Source organism: Ustilago hordei (assembly GCF_900519145.1).
Source record: "Ustilago hordei strain Uho2 genome assembly, contig: UHO2_contig_04, whole genome shotgun sequence".
Classification (NCBI taxonomy): Eukaryota; Fungi; Basidiomycota; class Ustilaginomycetes; order Ustilaginales; family Ustilaginaceae; genus Ustilago; species Ustilago hordei.
Genome location: NW_024545261.1, coordinates 630,358 through 647,290, shown reverse-complemented (window position 1 = coordinate 647,290; position 16,933 = coordinate 630,358). Strand labels below are relative to the sequence as shown.

Genomic DNA, 16,933 nt, shown 5'->3' with positions numbered 1-16,933 from the left:
GTGGAAGATGGAAGCGAGCGGAAGTCGGATCTTCTCGAAAAGCCAAACGCGCGTACGAAACCAACACCCAACCAACACACGACCTGTGTGCCACTTAACGCGCTTGTCCACTTTCGGACGAGACACGCTTGCAATCGTATCACCATACGTCCCTTGCCACATAACCCCGGAAGACCACACGATGTAGTACGTTTATTGCACACTGCCGCCATGCAAAAGTGTTCAAGTAAATGATGTCTAGATTGATAAACGAAACAATGAAGTACATGCTAGAAATGCGAAATGTGAGCGACAGCCCTGGCAGGGAACGGTGATTGGAAAGTGAGTCACTATGCCTCAGCCTCTTCCTCATCCTCCTCAATAGCACCGACCTCAAACTCCCCAATAATATCCCATCTAGATCCGCCTGCATTCGCCGCAAGATACTTGACAAACCTCATCACCCCTTCATCTCTCAGAACCACACTCAACGTGTTGAAGCTGGGTGTCAAGTTCAACAACACGCCGTCAAAGTCCTCATCCTCTTCTAACCCATCGTCTTCGACCATCTCCACGATCTCTTCCTCTTCCTCCTCGCCTTTTGCGGCCTCACCATCCTTCATTTCGGCATCACCATCTTCCGCCTTCTTCTTACCCGAATTCGCGCTCTGGTAAACAGCAGGATCTTCTTCACCTTCGTGTGGAGCCATGTAGCATTCCCATCCACCAATGTCGCCGCTTTCCCACTTAGCTGCGAGATCCTTCGCTTGAGATGTTGAAAGGAGTCCCTTTGAGGCGGCAGAAAAAGAAGGGGCGGAGGTCTTGGGCTTCTTCGCTTTGCCAGCGAGTCCTCGTGGGCCGCCTTTGCGCTCTTCCTCGAGAGAAGGCTTGACGACGTCAGGGGTGAGATTGAGAGTGACATCGAGTACGGCTTCTGGATCGCTTCGGGCCAATGTGTAGTCGAGACCAGGGCGGAAACGTCTTGCTTCCACTGGACGTGCTCCTAGTGGTACAAGTTGGGAGATGTTGGCTAAGAAGTGTCGAAATGCGTTCGACGGGAACAACACGGTGCTTAGAAGCTTGAGCAATTCGCTTGCATCTGTGGGCAATGGGTTAGGGATGGTTGCTTGCGAAGTAGCAACCTCTTTTGCTTTCGACGGCGCTGCTTGTTCGGAAAGTACAGCGTATCGCTGCTTGTGAGGAGGCCCAGCAATGCTGAACTTCTTGGCCTCTGCATCGGCACCTTCAGCGCGGTCCGTAGCCACACCATGAGCCTGGATCCGAGTAGACTCTTCTCCCTTGCCTGACGCCCACCACTGGAACCCATCTCTTGCGTCCGCATTCCGCAGCGCCTTCTCGATCGGTCCTGCGATCTCCTTACGCAAGACATCGGCTAACAAGACATGCGAATCGTCGCCAAACTGCTCATAAAGCTGCTCTTGGGTCTTGTCAACCAGGTAAGCTGGGTTGAGGAATTGGATGAGGAACTTCTTCTCCTCCTGACTGAGTGGTGAGCCGGGTAGTGGCGGGGAGTATTCTTCTGGGTAGGCTTCGAATAATTTGGCGTTTTCTTTGGCGGAAAGACTTTCGAGAGAGCTCATCTCCTTTTCGACTTCGGCTTCTTTCTTCTCGTCTTCTGTTGTGAATCCCTCCTCTCCCTCCTGTGGACGGTGGAACCAGCCCGAAATGCTGAGACGCGACTGAGAAGGATGGACGACTTCCTCGACCGAGTGGAATGAGTGGCCAGGCTGGACGGTGAAGAATGTGAACTGGTTCCACTTGGGTGGGATGACCTTGCTGGGTACGTCATCTGGCGTTCCTTTGGTTTTGACGGGGTACAGTTCCAACGCACCACCCCATTCAGCCTGCCATGGCTGTTCAGGATCCGGCAAGTAGAGAATGTACGAGACCCTACGAGTCGAGATGACATCGTCGTGGTTGAGCAAGTGGCATCCTTGGCGGTAGTCGTTGATGCTCATATCCTTCTTCTCTGCGCTCAATGGTCCACAGCCTGTTACGCCCTGCAGCCACGACCTGAACTCGTGTGAATAGATAGCATTGCGAACGCGGAGGAGGTTATGAAGACGACCGGCTTCTTCAGCAGGAAGACCATCAAGGTTAGCAAGATCACCTGTCTGATTGACTTTGTAAATGTCGGTTTCCTTTTCGGCGAAACGAAGCTCGTCGATGATCTCTTGACGGGCGGCTTTGAGGAGAGAGTCGTCGATGAGGGAGGGGATGACGGCGTGTTTGTAGGGCGCAGAGGCTTCGTATTCGGCGTTAAACTGGGAGACGGTGGTAGAGTCGAAGAGATTAGGGGCGAAGGCCGAGACAACATCGCCATGGGAGGCTGTCATATTGTCTAGCTGTCCAGTGATGGACCTGATGACGGCTAGTGAGGTGGCTAGTGAGGTGGCTAGTGAGGTGGCTATGTGATGTTGCGGAGGAGAAGGAGCTGGGAAGATGTAATTGCAAGCATGAACAGCGCAACTTTTTCTTCTCAAAGATGGAGTTAATTTTGAGAAATGGCGCACCGACCGACCTTAAAATTTTACGAAGCTTTCGTCTTCTCGCACGAAACAGCATCTTCTTCGCTCGTTTCTCCGCAAAGAGAAAGAAGCCGCCGTTTGGCGCCTGCTGGGAAGGCAATTCGGAAGCGAAAGCTTTGGCGCTTGTGTGTGTGCTTTTGGCGGCTATCGGATGTGAGTGCTCGCTATCGTAGACTCAATTTTTGGTGGTGTCTTACCCCACAATCTATGGCTGGTCATCCCTCTACGAAGCTAGAGGAATAGCAACCCCTGCCGTGACTACGCCCTGCTCAGCCATTGGTTGCTAGCCGATTCCACCCCTTTACCCCACAAACACGCCCTCCATGAGCTTGCCCGTCCAAGCATAGTCTACTTGCGTGGTTTCACAAGACCTTGAAAGTGAGAAAGGAGGGATCCTGGAACAAGCGAGGTAGATCGAAGCGTGTCATGCTCGTTTGTTCTTTCTGCGGGGGACACATGACCACTGAGAGAGTTGATTGTGCCTTCACCCCAGATTGCCGCGAGTGATGCTATTCTGAAACTAGCTCAATCTTCCACTTTCAGAGCGTGTGAAAAGGGTTGGTTCGTGCAGGATTCCCCCCTTCTCGAGCTTCACGACATGACCTTTCCAGCATCGACCAACGTTGCTCTCCCTTGCTACCATCAGACATAAATAGCGCTCGCCTGATTCAGCACCAGTGTTGCCCCCATCGAGGCTCATTGACCAACATTCCCGACCCCTGGGACCTCTACCACCATCCATCGATCCAAGCAAAACCTCCACGATGGGCAAAGACGAGCAGAATGACGACGTCAACCTCTTCCAGCTGATGCTGGATCAAGCCGACGGTATCGACTTCTCCGACCCCGCTGCACCGGACCTCCCTGATCCGACGGAGCTCATGCTTCCAGGCTTGGAAGTCTCGAAACTATTCTGCGTCGTATACTGGGCCCTCCTACACTCGCAAGACGAAGAAGGCATCACAGCGGGTCTGGACATGATGAATCTCGAGCAAGCCAAAAAAGCCGTCAACGGGACCTTCCGATTCAACGTCCGACCAAACGAAGGCTCTGGTATCCAAGACCAAGTGGTTACCTTCTACGTAGACATGCGTCGCGACGGCAAGATCATCCGTGGTTCTGGTCCAGCGAAACCCAAACCGGATTGCGTAATGACCATCAGCGATAGAGATATGGTCAGACTCGCACTCGGTCAGCTGAGTCCACAGGTGGCTTTTATGAAGGGGAGGATCAAGGTGAAAGGAAACATTATGTTGGGATTGAGGATGCAAACTGTACTGATGAACGAGGTGAAGAAGATGTCGCGCGTTGCCAAGCTCTGATCCCTGAGTGCTTTTGTCTCGGAATCTGGTTCGGTTCCATTGCTGTGTCTCTCTGTAGCTATCGCTAATATATTCACGCACACAAAACAACACCAAGAGGAAGTTGGAGACTGAAAGAGTGTGTATTGTCTTTGCAAGAGAAACAGCATTCACAAAAGGAGAGACCGAAAGATATGAACAATGGAAAGAAGAAAGCGAAAGACAAAGGGTTGGACAAGCAGACAAGAGCAACCGTATGCAGTGTGTGACTTTGGATGCAGAGTTGGCTCGTAAAACGCTACCGGAGCGAGTTCGAGCCTAGCTTCTGATCGAAAGAGCTTCTAGAGAGAGCATGTGCGAGTAGGGGAGGCATGTTCAGAGGAAAGCGGCACCAACAGCAGCCATGCCAACCAGCGCACTCGCGTAACCAGCGAGCTTGCCCGACGTCGATGCGGCACCCGAAGAGGACTTGACGCTGGTGCTCTGCGATGATGGAGTATTGGGCGATCGCGAAGAAGTGGCCGAAGCAGCAGTAGCCATATCTGTGGACGAGGAGGAACCGACGAAGGAAGGCGAAGAGGAAGAGGCGGTAGTAGAAGCAGGAGTGAGCTGATCCGTGCCCGAAGTGCCCTGCAACTGAGACATGATGGTGGAGTTGAAGTTTCCGGTCATGCCTTTCAAGTTGAAACGAGCGGAGAAAGCCATGGGAGGGGAGCCACCAGCGGCGCTAGTGTTGGTGCCTTCGAAACGAAGGAAGTAGTATCCACCGCTGGGGCCGACGCTAGCATCAATTTTGTAAGATCCTTCATCTTGGTTGTACGAGACGTTGCTAGCGAGAGTCTGGAGCTTGTATTGAACGTTGCGGGAACCGGTGGCGAGGTAAATGTTGACACGACCCCAGTCACGACGAGTAGGAGCCTTGTCGTCGTCGTTCCATTCGACTTGGAGACGACGTCCGGCGCGGGCGTTGGTAGAGCTGCAGGGGAAAATGAGCATTCAACATGAGGTCAGCAATCGTTTGTAAGATGGACGGTCTCATTCAGCAGCTGAATACCTACGCTACAGGCTTGGTGACGACAATGGTAGAAACGGCGGTATCGGCGGCGGCGAGCGCAAGCACGACAATGGTGGTAATCTTGGCAGCGACCATTTTGACGATAGGAAAAGGACCGAAAGAGTGTGTGGTTGGTGTATCAAGAGCAAAGACGAGAGAGTGAGTGCGATTCCGAGGCCTGCGTTCAACGTAGGGATGGAGGTGTAGCAAAAGAACCAAGGTTGCGGAGTGGAGATGGTAGAGAGAGAGAGGAGCAAGCAGAGATGTGTGTGAGTGGTGAAGAAGAAAGGTAGAACCGAGGAGCAGATAGCAGTCACGAGTGCGAGCCGAACACGAACACGTCAAAAAAGTGTCGTGGTTTCAGTGTGTTTCTGCAAATATGCATATGAATCATACGCCGAGCCTGAAATCACCAAAAAGACATTTCGAGCCCATGAAAGGCCAAGAAGTCGTGCTTTGCTTTGCTGCTTCACCGCTAGACTTTGCAAGTGCAAGGCTGCAATGTCGCTCGGAAGTCTGTGACGGAATGGGAGCTGACACGAGGCGCAATCGTGACCCTCCTCCCTGCAAGCTAAGAAAAGACAAAAGCACAACACAGGGGCCTTTTGCGAATCTCGGTGCATCGTCTTTCTGACGAACCAAGACACAAAGATGCATGCTGTGCAGTTTGCTTGCAGCCGACTTGGCAGTCTTGCAAAGCCTCGTTCAGAGTGGCACCTTCCACGCAAGCCTTTGCACACACATCCACTTCGCTCGGAAGTGAGATGCTGGCAATACGTCAGGCGGTCAGTCGAGCAAGATGAGATTGTTTCTTGTAGCTGAGCTGTGGCCGTCTTTTAGATTTTTCAAGGGTCCTCATCTTTGTGTTCGTGTGGGCAAATCCTATGAGATGCTCATATTGAAAAAGATCAAGAAAGAATATGCTAATTGAATTTATGTGGTTTCAATCTCAGATCGCCAGCAAGGCAGCAGGTTTGTGACTCTGCGCGTGCTTGAGAAGAAAGTTCCTTTTGTCGCTGTCATCCACCTCGCTTCTGCAATCACTCCCAAGGAGATCTGGTAATACTTCTGGTAATACTTCCTTCTGATTGAGAACAAGGTTGATATCACAGGGGATCTAACAGTAGTGATTCTAAATCTTGGAAGCCCTCGCCTGTTGGTCCCTAACTTCATCCCACAACCCACCGGCGATCTGTGGCGACTCAATCCCCTCCGACTCGTGACCCTTCCATTTGCCTCCCTTGGCGAATGCGTTCCTCAAATGGCTGACAAAGATAGTCGGCTCCTCATGGGCGGCAAAGTGTCCACCCACTGAACTCTTTGCGATCCACCTCGTCTTTCCGCTCGTCGTTGTTGCATCCACGACGAACTTGGGAGTGTTGACCAACTCATCTGGAAAGTCAGAGTATCCGAGAGGTACTGGAAGCTTGTACTCCGGTGCGCCGTGAATTTCGGGCAAAAAAGTGTTGTTGGTGTAAGGAATGAACGAAGTTCCGATCGAAGAGGTGAACCAGAACAACGTGGCAATTTCCAAACATGCGTCCATGTTCAAGCGAGGGTGGTTGGGACGTCGCTCAGCCAAGGTGTCGTAGATGTTTCCCAACCAGCCGAGAAGTCCGACAGGTGAGTCGACAAGACCGTACAGCAGCTGAACGGGTCGAGTGCGTTGCACGTCGTAGTAAGCTCGGTTCTGCTCGAAATACATTCCCTTTGCAGCCATCACGAGGTATTCTTGACCGTAGACCAGCTTTGCGATTCCCAAAGTGACCTTGACGGGGAGGTTGTGGAGCATGAACTTGCTCAAACCCTTTGCAGCAACTGGGCAGAAGTTGAGGTGGACGGCACGGCAACCAGTTCCGTCCTTGTGAGAATGGAAGGCACCGAGAGCACGAGCGTGAGGACTACCCCAATCACCACCTTGCGATGCGTACTGGTCGTAGCCCAATCTACGCATGAGAGCGTCAAGGATGCGAGAATAGCCTCGGACATTACCGACCTGCTTGTTGGGCGGCGGGGTCGAGTGAAGGAAACCAGGCAGGGATGGAACTACGACGTGGAATGCTGGGGTGTCTTTGTCAGCTGGGTTCGCGAGATCGTCAATGACATGGGAGAACTCGAACCAGCTTCCGGGCCAGCCGTGGATGAGCATGATAGGGATCGCATCAGGGCGGTCGGATCGTTTGTGGACAAAGTGGAGCTGGGTGCACCAGTCAACGGAGGTGGTGAAATGGGGGAAACTGTTCAGACGCTTTTGGAAGCCAGAAAAGTCCCAGTCAGCCCATTTGTCGACAAGAGCCTTGACGAGAGGAAGGTCGGGCTTGTAGGAGAGCTTCTTGGGTCCACGTTCATCGTCGGGAAGGTAAGGAGCGTTGGGGAAACGGGTGTTGCGAAGACGGTTGCGAAGGTCCTTCACCTCGTCGTCACTGTAGACGACAGTGAAGGGCTTAGGCGGTGTGATGGATGGGATCTCGGAGGTTGACATCTTGGAGTGCTCTCAGAGAGGGAGGGTGGTGGTCAAAGGAGAAGGAACAGAAGATGTGCGACCAGCTTTCTTCTTCTTGCATGAGAAGAGTTGTGTTGAAGCGGATTGCAAGACAGGAAGCGCTTCACAACCGGATGCTTGGGGCCCTGCTGGCTATAGCATGTAACCGGTCCTCGCAGCTGTGAAATTACTCTGAAGCTAAGCAGCTAGGGTTGGCTTGTTTGATCCTGTCAACCGATGCAGCAGCCGCACTCTGCAACCAACACGAAGCTCATTCTTCTGTCTGACCCGTCGAATTCTCGCCCTTTTTTTTTTCACGTAGTAGAAGCCAACCAAGGAACCGGACTTGTTTGCTCGGGCGCTTTAAACTGTGGGACCTTGCACAGAAAAGTGTCATTGGTGGTGACAAAAGGTTCCCATCATGCATTATCTTTTGCTACAGTCCTCGCTGATGTTTCCGATGACCTTCCGAGCTTGTTGTTCAACCGGAAAGTGCTCTTCTGTCATCGGTCCGGAAGCAATCTGCTTGCCGATGCCGGTTAGCTGCGCTCAACATGTGCAGAGTGCGGACGTAACATCCCTGATTGTCGCGCACGGCTGCCACGTGCGCTTCGCTCAAAATGCAAAGCCGTTTCATCTGCGGCATTAGGTTCCCGGAGAGTGTGGCTCTTGATCGGCCTGAGGGGGACAAGGCAGCTGATTCGAAGGTAACGCAGAGTAAAAGCGTTATAGCCGAAAGTCTTCTGGACCCTGTTCGTCGGCAACTAAAATTCTTCCTACTATTGAAGGTGACTCGTTCTTGCCTTAATCCACCGACGCTCAACCTTTCATTCGGGGTTCATTAGCTTCATCCGCCTGCTCATCCTCCCTTGAGATCACGGATCGATTGCAACGCCGCACTCGCTAAGAAGTTCTTGTTACACACCCAATCATTCAAGGATCTTCAGCCTCTCGTTCCAACAAGGTACAAGTACGGCCATCGATACTAAACCTCAATCAAGAGCACTGTCAAGACAATCGCCCATCATGTCGAACAAGACTACAACCTATCCCTTCCACCAGGTGGACACCTTCACCGACACCCCGTACTACGGTAATCCTGTCGCAGTAGTCAACTGCCTCGACTCATCTCTTTCTATCCCCAGCCAGGAGCAGATGCAACGCTTCGCAACATGGACCAATCTCTCCGAGACAACATTCCTCCTACCTCCTTCTGATCCCAAAGCAGACTATCGATTGAAGATCTTCACTCCAGTCCAAGAGCTTCCTTTTGCAGGCCACCCAACTCTCGGCAGCTGTCACTCTTTCCTGCGTCACTTGGGCACTGCAAAGTCCTCTGCTTTGCTTGCTGAACGAGATGGGAAGCTGACGCAGGAGTGCGGCATCGGTTTGGTTTCGCTACAAGTCTCGCCCGACGCCAACACCGTTCGGTTTGAAGCACCCGACTTCATTCGCCACGAGAAAGTAGACTCAACAACGATGTCTCGTATCATCAAGGCCCTCTGTCTTGACCCCAACGATATTGTCGACGCATATCACATTGACAATGGTCCACGATGGATTGGCATCAAGCTCAAGTCAGCCGCTGACGTACTCAAGATTAACACAAACGCACCTTCCTGTGACATTGGCAGCATTCGAGATCTCTTCCTCGGCTTCATCGGGCCATATGAAGGTGTGAAGACTGCAGAAGGGGAAAGTATGGCCAATGAGGTCAGAGCATTTGTGTTTGAGGATATCGGAGAGGACCCTGTGACTGGCTCGCTAAATGCTGGATTTGCAAAGTGGCTCGAGTCGACGGGTGAGAGTCCTGCCGATGCATATACAAACTCGCAAGGCACAGCTATGGGGAGAAAGGGTAGGATCAGTGTTAAAATCGATCGAAGCAAGAATGAAGAGAAGCCTAAGATCTGGATCGGCGGCTCGTGCGTCGTTTGCGTCGATGGCGTTGTGCACCTCTAATCACACGCACTCGATTCATCCACAAAGGGTCAGAGAGACAGTTTGGTCAATATGATTCTATCATTTCAGACGCAACAGCAAGACAGGAGGATCAAGCTACAGAATATGTGAGCTTAGACGAAAGCAGTGCCGTTCCACTTCATCTTGCTGTAGTCCACAGCCTGAGCCTGCAAGAAGCCCGAGTTTGGCGTGATGCCATAGTTGATAGGACGAGTCAACTTGTTAGCGCCCCTCTTGACGTTGAACTGAGCTACCAAAAGCTCTTCAGAGTTGGGGTTGGTGTTGTTGACGTAGCCGTAGAACTTGGTGTTGCAGTCGGTCTTGCTGAACTCGATCTCAAAGTAACCGCGGTGAGCACCCTCAGCCCACTGCAAGTTCCTGTTGATCGTCACTAGCTTTTTGGCGTTAGCAGTGTATCGCTCAGCGGTGAGGTTGGCACCGTAAGACGAAGGAGACGAGACAGCCGTACCGGCGAACTCGACACCAATGGAGCCGTCACCTGTAGCAGGGTTGTAAGCGGTGTTGTTGAGGCGGTCTTCGGGAACAGTGTCGTAAACCCAGTTGGCGTGGGAGTCACCAGCAAGTGTGATGGTGTTCTGGACGTTGTTCTTGATGATGGTGTCGAAGAATCGACGACGGTTGGCACGGTATCCCTGCCAAGAGTCATAGTTGTACATGAACGAGGGCTGGCCGTAATTCTGAGAGTTCTGGATGATCTGTTGAGTGATGACCTTCCAGACGGCACCGCGCTGTTCGGAGTGGATCATACCGTTGTAGAGCCACTGCTCCTGCTTGCCACCCATTAGGGAACGGTCGGTGTCGTTGCTGATAGCAGCAATGGCGTCGGTGTTGTAGTAGACGTCGGTGATGTCACGGTCAAAGTTACGGGTGTCGAGAAGGAAAAGATCGGCGAGCTTGCCGTAACGGAACGAACGCCAGATACGAAGAGAGTCGGTGGTGTCAACCTGACGAATGGGCATCCACTCGTAGTAAGCCTTGACGGCAGCGAGCTTTCGCTCGGTGAAGCGAACACCACGGACGGCACCAGATTGGGTGTTGTTGCCATCGGCGGTACCATGATTGTACGAGTTGTCAGCTACCTCGTGGTCGTCCCAGATGCCGAAAAAGGCCATCTCGCCGTGTAGAGCCTGGAGATCTTTGTCCTTGCGGTAGGAGCCGTATCGGAGACGGTAGTCCTCGAGGGTCACGATCTCGTGGTCGGGAGCAGGGACACGGTTGAGAGCAGTACCGTTACCGTAAGTCTCTTCGCCGGGCACCTGCTTGCCGTCACCACGAGCCTCATAGATGTAGTCACCGACGTGAACGAAGTACTCGGCATTCTTGCGTGCTGCAGCCGCACGGTAAGCGTTGAAGTATCCGAAAGGAAGGTTAGAGCAAGAGAAGACAGCAAGCTTGAGCGAGTCGACCTGGTCATCATTGTACTCAGGGATCGACTTGAAGCTGCCGACGGGCGAAACAACGGAAGGATCGTGGCAAGAGAAGAAGCGGTAGTAGTACTGAGTCTTAGGCGAAAGGTTGGCGGTCTCGACCTTGAACGAATAGTCTACCTCGCTGGTGGTCCAAGCGTAGCTGTCGTCGACAAGGTTCTCTTTGGACCAGTCACTCTTGCTCTTGGAAGTCTGGTAGCGCAAGCATACAGGGAGATTGGTGTTGGAGTCCTCAGGGACCGGGTGTGTCCAGAGAATGGCAGATTCAGGGTAAGGATCACCCGAGGCGACACCATACGGGAAGGAGACTTTGCCCTTGTAGGCATCACGACCGTCCGAACCGTACTTGCCGTCGTACTTTTCGACGAGGAAGTCGGCCTCGGTCTTGTACTTGCCGGCGGCCTTCTTGCTGCCACCGTTGTTGCGCTTGGCCTTGCCCTCGACCTTGGAGGTGACGTAGGCGTCGTAAGCCCGCTTCTTGATCTGGGTTCCGATGTGCTCGATGTTGTGGCTGAGACGTTCACCGTTGCTTAGCGAGAGCGAGGGAGAGCGGTACGCAAGGTTGCGTTCCAAGGGGGCCAAAGCCGAGACGGAGGCAGCGAGCACAGCAGCAAGTGCCGCGAAGGGGGCGACGGTAGTCTTCATTGTTGTTGAGACTCTGTGGTGTTTGCACGAAGGAAGGTAGAGTCTGCAGAAGATGTCTTGAACAACTTTATATACATCGCTCAACCCAAGATGAAGGTGGACGCCGAAGGCGGGCCGAACAGAGCCTCTCACGTCCTGTCATAGTGCCTATGGTGCAGAAGTTACAACAGCTAAGGGCCGCGATGGCCATCTTCTCACCAAACAAAACAGCGAAGTCTAAGCGAGAAGGTGTCTCGCAACGATCTAGGAGGAACATTTGCTTCACCGTGGAGGAAGGAAAGGAAAGAAAGAACCCACGTTTTGGGCTTGCTTGCTACCGACCAAGCGTTTCCTGAAGACCACACAGTCGCTTAGCGAGCTCAGACCTTCCTTCCTGAAGGAACCATTTTGAAATCGAAAGCCGCCGGCTACTGTATCTATTCTCACGCTTCGCAAGGTTTCGCCTCCCATCCCCCCCACCTTTGCGATTACGTTCAACTTCGATCTGAAAGATCGTTCACGCTTCGTAAGTGGAAATTCGGATGGCCGCATGTGAGTATGCTCGTCGACAACAACGTTGCAGAAACGTGGGCCTACCAAATTGTGAGGTTCGCACGCAGAGAAGGTGAAGTGGAGATCGATCTTGAACCTCAGAGAAGCGTCTGTGCATCTATCCAAGAGCAGAAGCAGACCAAGCGTTACTTTGCAATCGAAGGCGATCTAAGGAGTTGGTCGACCAATAGGCGTGCTCTCATTTGATCCGTCGAGCGAATCTGTGGATGAAAGCCTGCGGTTTTGCGTCTGCATCATGCTTCTCAACCGGAGGCCGTCGGTTTCACCGTTCAGCCTCCATCTTTTACTTTGATGCACAACAGCAAAGCAAAAATACTAATAAGCGAGCTCAGAACGTGGACACCTTTTCTGAGAAGGCTACCAACCCCACCCGAGTTTCGATTGTCCAGCCTCCAACCTGGATCTCAGCTTCACCAATGCAGTGCGATCCGTTCTCGTTTTGCACAGAAGGTGCTCCGGTTGTCTCTAGGAACGTGTGCTTCTTCTAGAGGATCGGAAAGCTTACATCCCAAGCAAAGGACAGGGGAGACCAACTTTGATCTGCGGATCTTCAGTGAGACCCTTTGCTTCTCAGCAGAGAGGAACGAAAGTAATGTTTTCGATGCCTCTTTGATGCCTGACTGGCTACCAAGCACATGTCATCTCATTCTCTCACAGACAAACATGATCTGATCTACCTTTACTGATCTATCGTCATTTGTCGTTACATGATTGGAAAGCATTTAATGTGGACATAAGGTCCGCGAAAACCGGACCCCTTTACTTAGACAACCCAAGACGGGCGACCAAGTCGGACCTGTTCACACCGGGCAGCTTGACCTTGAAGACGAACAGTTGTGTGGGCACATCCTGAGGGTATGCGGCCGAGTAGTCTCCAATAGCCCTCATGTAACCAGTCTTGGTCTGGAAGTCATTGTCGCTGACCGAAACGATGAAGAACTCGTCCTTGTCAAAGTCCTTGTCATCATCCGACTTGGGAAGAGTGGGCAAGAGGATTAAGTTCTCGATCTTGGCAGCCAAGAGGGTGGGGTCCACGGGCTTGCCAGAGCTGTGCATGCCGAACTTGGGCAGATCGCTGGTGTAGTCGATGAGAGTGCTGTAAGCGGCAAGGTCGATGTCGCTAGCGAGGACTCTACCGGGAGCGATGGCACCGGTAGCGTCGTCGTACTTGGTGCCAGCGAGGTTGGTGGCAGTGGAAAGGTCAAGGATGTCGATGTGCTTGTAGCTGACATCGGTGTCCGAGTTTCCAAATCCGTTGCCGTCGCGGACGAGAAGGCCGACGGTCTTGTGGCCAAGGTAGATCAAGTCGCTGACGTTGCGGCCCTTGCCTTTCTTGGAGGTGGGCACCTTGAAGGCGTACTCGCCCACAAGCTTGACCTTGCGGCCAGGGTTGTCTCCAGGTCGGTATGATGTGACACCAACAAGAGAGGAAATGTCCCACTCGAAGATGCGGACGTAAGGGGTGCCGTCACCGCCGTCTTGAGTGGTAGCGGCTTGGAGAACAGCGAAAAGGGTGTGGCCGTCCCAAGAGACAGTCATACCCTCGAAGCCTGCATTGGGGCTTCGCCCAGAATCGGGATTAGCCTTAGAGGTGAAGTTGTACTGGCCACCGATACGGGGAAGGACAGCCTCGGGAGGGGTAATGTAGGCAATGATGGATCCGTCCGAGGCAATCTTGTAGATACCAGGAGTGTACTCTTCCGAGACCCAGAAGGTGCCGTCAGGGTTAGCGGAGAAGCCTTCAGTGTCGAGTGAAAGCATGCCCTTGGCCTCTGCAAGAGGACTATCCTTTTGCACATTGCCACTCAGACCACCGGTCCTGACAGCTGTGGGATCAAGGCCCGTGGTGTTCCTAATGTTGACGTTGCCTTTGTTGCTGGCAGCCTCGTGATAGTAGAGGGTGTCGCAGTAGGTGATGTTGAACAGCTTGCTAGCCTGGCTGAAGGCTAAGTTGGCAGTACCAGTGTACTCTTCGAATTGGAAGTCGAAAGTATGGTGACGCGCAACGTAGTCGATGGTAGTCTCCACATTGTAGCCACGGTCAGGCTGGAGGTAGAACTGACCAGAGTAGGTGTTGCCGTTGCGGCTGTACTTGCCGGGAACAAGACCGCCTGCAGAGCCAACACCGCCAATGGTTTCGTCGTTACTGTCATGGTTGCTGGCCGAGTACTGACCGATAGCGACAAGACCCTCTGACTTGAAGTCAGAGGGGTTGATGCCCTCGGCGCGGCTTTGGATCACAGCGGCAGAGATGCCGTTGCTAAGCGCAAAGAGGACTGGCAGAGCCAGTGTGAGCTCGGAAATCATCTTGAGGACTTGTCAGGGGTGCAGATGCGCGGCGACCAGAATGATAAGGAAGGTTGTGGGGAAAGACTTTATACCAAATTAAACGACGCCAGCCCCATACGACTTTGCTGTCAACTGGATGTGCATTTGATGCTCCACCTTTCCCAGCTTTACCTGCGAGAAATTAGTAGGACTTATGTCACTTACGACGATGACCGCGGCCAATATGACGATTGAGAGCAGGAAGACATGGAAGATCCTCGCACTTGGAAAGATCACGCTTCCAATCACCGAGCGAAGGGTCTGCCACACCAGCCGATCTCCGGCCAACATCTGACTCTTACTCTGCAGCAGACGCCACTTCCTTCACCCCTTCCTCTCCCACCCTTTCCTCAATCTTGTGCAGAGTTTGGACGGGCCGATTGACCGCCTCGACATGCTGCGGGAGGGCTTTACTGCATTCACAAAAGCCACGACAGAAGACACTCGATTCGTTGAGGCAATCTAACGTTCCTAGAGATGATGCCAAGGTATATATATATATATTCATGTAGCTTCGCTTGATAAGGATTTTAGTTAGCATACACCTGTACGAAAGGAGTTTGATCGTAGCCCCGACGAAGTGGTGTTCTCTTTCAACTTGAACTGATACAGCCAAGTTTGTGCACTCAGTGCTTCTCGATGTCCTGCTCCAGAACGAATCGGTATCGGATATCGTTCTCCTCGACCCTCTTGACGGCCTTGGAGCAGTCCTTCATAGGAAGAACCTCGACCCAAGGCTCGATGCCCTTCTCGGCAGCCAAGTCAAGCATCTGCAGAGCCTCCTTCTTGCTACCGATGTGCGAGGAGCCCATCAGGCAACCGTTACCGGCAAAGTTCTGGATTCGGACCTTGAAGACGTCCTCGGGCATACCAACGCAGATGAGTCGGCCGTGGACCTTTAGGGTGCTAAGGATGGAGGCAAGGTCGACAGCGTTGGAGGAAGCGGTGTTGATGATAAGGTCGAAAGGCTTGGACTTGTAGTCATCGGCCCAGTTGGGGTTCTCGGAAGTCGAAACGAACTCGTTGGCACCCATCTTGAGGGCGTCCTCCCTCTTACGGGGGGAATGGGAGATGGCAACGACCTCGGCACCAAGGGCGTGGGCGAACATGACACCAAAGTGGCCAAGACCGCCGATACCGACGATACCGACACGCTTGCCAGGGCCAGCACCGTTGCGGATAAGAGGAGAGAAGACAGTGAGACCACCGCAAAGCATAGGAGCGGCGTGCTCGGACTTGATCTTTTCGGGGATGGGGAAGACGAACTGCTGTTGAGTTCGAATGTTGGTGCTATATCCGCCCATAGTTGGAATCCCGTCGTGATGATGCGAGCTATTGTAAGTGTCTACGAGACCGACCTTGCCGTTTCCTTGACAATACTGCTCCTGTTCGTCCTTGCAAGGTACACATTCGCCGCAAGAGTCTGAGATGATGGTTTAAAGGTGGAAAAGCAAAGAGATGGTCAGTATCTTTGGACGCGCGGAGTTGGACAGGTACTCCGATGGGGCTTTGTTCGCTTCATGCACATCGAAAATGGAACGATGAAGCACCGAGCGTCGATGCATGTGGGCTTTGTCTCATCGTACTCACCAACCTGAGCGCCGACACCGACACGGTCGCCGACCTTGATGCCTTTAACGTTCTTGCCAACCTTGGTAGCAGTGCCGATGATCTCGTGACCGGGAATGCAGAAGTCATGGTTCAAAGGACCCCAACCACCAGAGATGGTGTGTACGTCAGAGCCGCAAACGCCACAGTGGGTGATGGCAATGTCGACATCGTCGTCGGTCTCCTTCTTGAGTTCGAAGTCATAGATCTTGAAGTCGGTCCAGTTCTTGGGGTCAGCAATTCCGTATCCACGAGGCATGGTGAACTAGTGTTTACGTTGGGAGGGGTAGATAAATAAGCTGGTGATGGTGGTGGTGGCGGTGGTGAAGAAGACGAGCAAGCGATATGTGTATATATGGCGACAGAAGCGTCCGTTGTTGCGCAGAGCAACTCTCATTGGAACGGCCATGGAAACTGCAAGTTCTGATGAGCTCAGTCGCTCTTCCTTGCTTTGCTTGCTGGGCCGTTAGAAATGACTCGGTGTACGCCCACTTTTTTCTTTCGTTTTGCCCTTTCTTCCAGTTGGCGCCCGTGCTCGCGGTGAGGATAATGTCGTGAGATAGCCAAAAAAACAAAAAACAAAAAACAAAAAAACAAAAAACAAAAAACCAAAAAAACAAAAAACACTGTTCCAGTGGCTGTTCTCCACTCATTCACACACACGACATCATCCTTGAAAATAGAAAATCAGAAATTTTCCGTCTTCGCTTGCTGATCATTCGGCTCTGTTCGGCGACTTTCAAGTCGATCATTGATGCTGTGAGGGAGGAGCATATGAATGCTGACAGCAGTGGTCATTGAGGGACCAGCAAGTTGAGAGCAAAGAGAGGTGGGTCAGTCTCAAACAGGAAGACAAAGTTGGCGAATGGGTCTCCCCCGTTCCGACATGAACAAAGGACACTCAGGTACGTGAGCCCAGTCATCGTCCTGTTGCCACCTAGTGCTGAACCAGGATTAACGAAAGATCTATCCGGACGCCACCCGGTCCTGCGCGAGGTCCCATGGGGTTAACAACGACACCTGCT

The 16,933-nt window shown here is 52.6% G+C and overlaps 8 protein-coding genes across 8 annotated transcripts; 2 read left to right on the top strand and 6 right to left on the bottom strand.

Moving 5' to 3' along the window:
- Positions 1-329: 329 nt before the first annotated feature.
- UHO2_02550 (uncharacterized protein) lies at positions 330-2,336 on the bottom strand (the record flags this gene model as incomplete). The annotated part of the gene is made up of 1 exon (XM_041555338.1): positions 330-2,336. One exon carries the CDS (start codon positions 2,334-2,336, stop codon positions 330-332), a length of 2,007 nt encoding a protein of 668 aa, XP_041411272.1.
- A 956-nt stretch (positions 2,337-3,292) lies between these two features.
- Positions 3,293-3,850, top strand: UHO2_02549 (uncharacterized protein; the record flags this gene model as incomplete). Its single annotated transcript, XM_041555337.1, has 1 exon — positions 3,293-3,850. The coding sequence occupies one exon, from the start codon at positions 3,293-3,295 to the stop codon at positions 3,848-3,850; it is 558 nt and encodes a 185-aa protein (XP_041411271.1).
- A 354-nt stretch (positions 3,851-4,204) lies between these two features.
- Positions 4,205-4,979, bottom strand: UHO2_02548 (uncharacterized protein; the record flags this gene model as incomplete). Its single annotated transcript, XM_041555336.1, has 2 exons — positions 4,205-4,805; positions 4,888-4,979. The coding sequence occupies 2 exons, from the start codon at positions 4,977-4,979 to the stop codon at positions 4,205-4,207; spliced, it is 693 nt and encodes a 230-aa protein (XP_041411270.1).
- Positions 4,980-6,015: 1,036 nt separating this feature from the next.
- On the bottom strand, positions 6,016-7,365 carry UHO2_02547 (uncharacterized protein; the record flags this gene model as incomplete). Its single annotated transcript, XM_041555335.1, has 1 exon — positions 6,016-7,365. One exon carries the CDS (start codon positions 7,363-7,365, stop codon positions 6,016-6,018), a length of 1,350 nt encoding a protein of 449 aa, XP_041411269.1.
- A 1,026-nt stretch (positions 7,366-8,391) lies between these two features.
- Positions 8,392-9,327, top strand: UHO2_02546 (uncharacterized protein; the record flags this gene model as incomplete). Its single annotated transcript, XM_041555334.1, has 1 exon — positions 8,392-9,327. One exon carries the CDS (start codon positions 8,392-8,394, stop codon positions 9,325-9,327), a length of 936 nt encoding a protein of 311 aa, XP_041411268.1.
- A 113-nt stretch (positions 9,328-9,440) lies between these two features.
- Positions 9,441-11,420, bottom strand: UHO2_02545 (uncharacterized protein; the record flags this gene model as incomplete). The annotated part of the gene is made up of 1 exon (XM_041555333.1): positions 9,441-11,420. One exon carries the CDS (start codon positions 11,418-11,420, stop codon positions 9,441-9,443), a length of 1,980 nt encoding a protein of 659 aa, XP_041411267.1.
- Positions 11,421-12,731: 1,311 nt separating this feature from the next.
- Positions 12,732-14,279, bottom strand: UHO2_02544 (uncharacterized protein; the record flags this gene model as incomplete). The annotated part of the gene is made up of 1 exon (XM_041555332.1): positions 12,732-14,279. One exon carries the CDS (start codon positions 14,277-14,279, stop codon positions 12,732-12,734), a length of 1,548 nt encoding a protein of 515 aa, XP_041411266.1.
- A 647-nt stretch (positions 14,280-14,926) lies between these two features.
- Positions 14,927-16,167, bottom strand: UHO2_02543 (uncharacterized protein; the record flags this gene model as incomplete). Its single annotated transcript, XM_041555331.1, has 2 exons — positions 14,927-15,723; positions 15,891-16,167. 2 exons carry the CDS (start codon positions 16,165-16,167, stop codon positions 14,927-14,929), a joined length of 1,074 nt encoding a protein of 357 aa, XP_041411265.1.
- Positions 16,168-16,933: the final 766 nt, after the last annotated feature.